General features: G+C 30.8%; 2 protein-coding genes across 2 annotated transcripts; one reads left to right on the top strand and one right to left on the bottom strand.

Moving 5' to 3' along the window:
• Window positions 1-301: 301 nt before the first annotated feature.
• On the bottom strand, window positions 302-520 carry Tsp_10432 (hypothetical protein). The gene is made up of 2 exons (XM_003372826.1): window positions 487-520; window positions 302-432 (listed from the first exon to the last, which is right to left on the bottom strand). The coding sequence occupies exons 1-2, from the start codon at window positions 518-520 to the stop codon at window positions 302-304; spliced, it is 165 nt and encodes a 54-aa protein (XP_003372874.1).
• Window positions 521-2,550: 2,030 nt separating this feature from the next.
• Window positions 2,551-3,038, top strand: Tsp_10431 (hypothetical protein; the record flags this gene model as incomplete). The annotated part of the gene is made up of 2 exons (XM_003372825.1): window positions 2,551-2,605; window positions 2,946-3,038. Coding segments are annotated over exons 1-2 (148 nt in total), but the record flags the coding sequence as incomplete, so codon positions are not given.
• Between the last annotated feature and the right edge of the window lie 63 nt (window positions 3,039-3,101).

Below are 3,101 nucleotides of genomic sequence, written 5' to 3'. Positions count from 1 at the left end.
AACAAACAAATGTATTTTCTCAATGAAGCACTAATTGGAAATGCTTTGGTTTATTAAATTATTTTGATGGTAGATCTTCATGCATTTAATTTTTGTCAATATCACCTCTATCAGAATTTNCNAATGCTGATATTTAACAGTTCAAAAATCGTGCTTTTAATTTAATGACTTTATTTAAAAAAATTAAAAAATTTTAATACGCCAAATTTTTATAATGCATACCTTTTGGAATGCAAAACAAAAAAGGGAATNNGTGACATTAGTGAATATTAGTATNCAAGTTTTCACTNCCAGAATGCCATCAAAAGGGTTTAAAAGCGGACTTCAGTAGTAGTTTTCGGTATTGCGAATAATAAACTGAGAGACCGGGATATGTGTTAATCACTTTAGTCAAACAAGCAAAGCACATTGCTACTGGTAACAAAACGCGTTCTGGAAAATTGAATTTGCATATTCGCAAAAGTAATGTTATTCGCCCTAATTTACCTGCATTAACACTCAACTGTTTTTCTTGGCTCATCTCGACAGTATTACTAAAAATATTAAAAATTATCAGTAATGTAAAATATCAAAACATATCAAATAAATCTCATTCATAATAAACTACCCTAATTACTGAACATCAAAAGCAACTGCCAACAAACTGCCCTCTAAAAAATTGTTCAAATTAAAGACTTTCAAAACATATCAGGTGGATAACTGAATATTGTTCATTAATTGAAAAGGAGCATAAGTTTTTGTTGCCTTCACGCAATACATAATTAACTCAGATAACTTTATCTGACGGCACTGTTAAATTCATTTGTAGTCAATGTCATCAAGTTAACAAAAAATGCTGATTTACATATACGTCAGATGAATAACCTTTACGTAGAGTATCTCGACAAAGAATATCTGGACAAACTGAAATTTTAATTGCTGCTAATCGTAAACATTGACACATTTTGCACATATCTCATTTATAATATAATATTTTGACTATTATACATCTATAAAATTTTCCTAATAAAGCGCTTGTCATCTTAGACGTGAAATTTCAGAAATTGCATTACGGTAAAAAAAACGAAATAAGTGAAGAAAAATGAGACTTAACTAAATTAGCGTCTCCTTTTGGTTGAGATCCATCTTTTTTTATATGCAATTCCAAACCACGACAAAAAATTTCTAGAAATTATAATAAAATGAACAAAAAATCATATCTAATTTAAGGACCTACGACCGTCTTTCCATTGAAAACGCACCACCATTCACTCTCAGCATACCGTTAGCCAAAAATTATTTCTACGAATGACGCAAAAGTGATTGCATAGCACTTACATAGAGTTTTCCATGAAATGAATTGGTGAACAAGTACTACTTAAATTGTTCACGCCGCTGGGCCGACATAATTTTGGTGGATGTTAGCAGAAAGGCAAACAAATAGCGAGATCTCACAAATACATTTCGATGTCAGGGAAACAAGCTTCATTTCAATTTGCCTTCGGATAACATAATTCGAGTTGATGAAGCAATCAAATATTTCTATTAACCATTATAATCGGCAATTCATGTATCTTCAAAGTTCAAAACTGTCATATAACGTGCAAAATCGAAAATCACTGCAAAAATAGTCATAAATTATCAATGTTTACGCAAAGTATCAAAGCATTAGCATTATTTATCATTTCGTATTTTAAAGTCTGATGAAGGAAAATCTACTATTTAGTTATAATGCAAGTCAAGTGCACTTTAACCTGCTTAAGTATGAAAATCTAAACCCTTGTGAAAAATTATTCAGAAATAAGAAATTACTTTTTAATGTTTCATACTTAAGATTCAAAAATGGCTCTTTCAAAAAAGGAATACATTTCACAGAAAATGTACAATAAAACAATTAATTTTAATTTAAAGCAGGAATTCAGAGTGCTGCCATGTAACTTTCCATGCCGTAAGAAATAGCCACGTGCATGATGAGAAATCAATAGAATATTTTAAACAAAATACATTACCATTTTGCTTGTTCAGAATTTTTCAATCACGTCACTTGTGGTACTTGAATTCATCTTCAATTAGCTGCATATGGAAAATGCGAAAGAGTCATTCTTCTGCCTATCGCATAATTGGGCTGATCTATCTAATTACTAACCTCTGCTATCCTTGAAGCGGAATTAATGAACGTTTGACAACTATTAAATAGCTCAACACGATAAAATATTAACAGAAAGGAAATTTGCTTGTCCCAAAAAGCAGACAAAAGACAGTTGTTAATAGCCATCAGAAATTAAGTCGGAAAATTTTTAACACCACCTAAGCACAAATTCAATCATCTTATCGAAAAGCAGTCGAAAACATTTAACTGTTCATCTATTTATGCACGTCGATTGAATAATAGAGTTTTCACAGAATGATAGTAAAGCGTAATATCATTAGTTGTGCCATGATTTTGAAATTATGCAAATTTTAATAAAACAAATGCTTCTGAAGTGTTGATAATTAAATTATAAACGTAATACAATAATTCAATTTTTATAATGAATTTTGTTGATGAGAAATAACATCATATTTTGACAAATGAAGATTCATATGCAAATTCAAGAACGTTTGGATAAACGTGTGTGTTCGTCAGGTTGAATTTTATGCAGAAAAGAGAATTGTCAGCAACAGCTGAATTTCAAAAATTAACTATCAAAGCAGCGCTAGAAAGGAAATGATTAAGCTGTGTAACAATATTTTCCCATTTCTTGCCGTTTCAACGACTGGATTTTCATTTTTAAGCCCTAACCACAAAAACTGCTAATTCTAAGGCAAAAATGTATATAGCAGTGCTTACAAATTTGAAAATTTCCATTAAATCTATTTGAAAACAATACAAAATATAGCAAATTTTATTTTCAAAAATTTTTGACATTAAAACAAAGAACAACATTTCTATTGAAATTATTTATAAAAGCGAATAATAAATACAGTGCTGCTGTTCGAATCAGCTTTCATGACGACTGCTCAAGCATTGTTGAAAATTTCCTTGTCCCACGGCGCGTCTGTCCCGGTAGTGTCAGCAAGTCAAGGATTCACTCCGTTTGCTTTGTCTGCGGGATCTTATTTTTTCTTCCTTCTCCCCAACT

Source organism: Trichinella spiralis (genome assembly GCF_000181795.1).
Source record: "Trichinella spiralis strain ISS 195 chromosome Unknown Scfld8, whole genome shotgun sequence".
NCBI classification, from domain to species: Eukaryota; Metazoa; Nematoda; class Enoplea; order Trichinellida; family Trichinellidae; genus Trichinella; species Trichinella spiralis.
The sequence above is the reverse complement of the archived record's forward strand: the minus strand, read 5'-3'. Positions and strand labels throughout refer to the sequence as shown.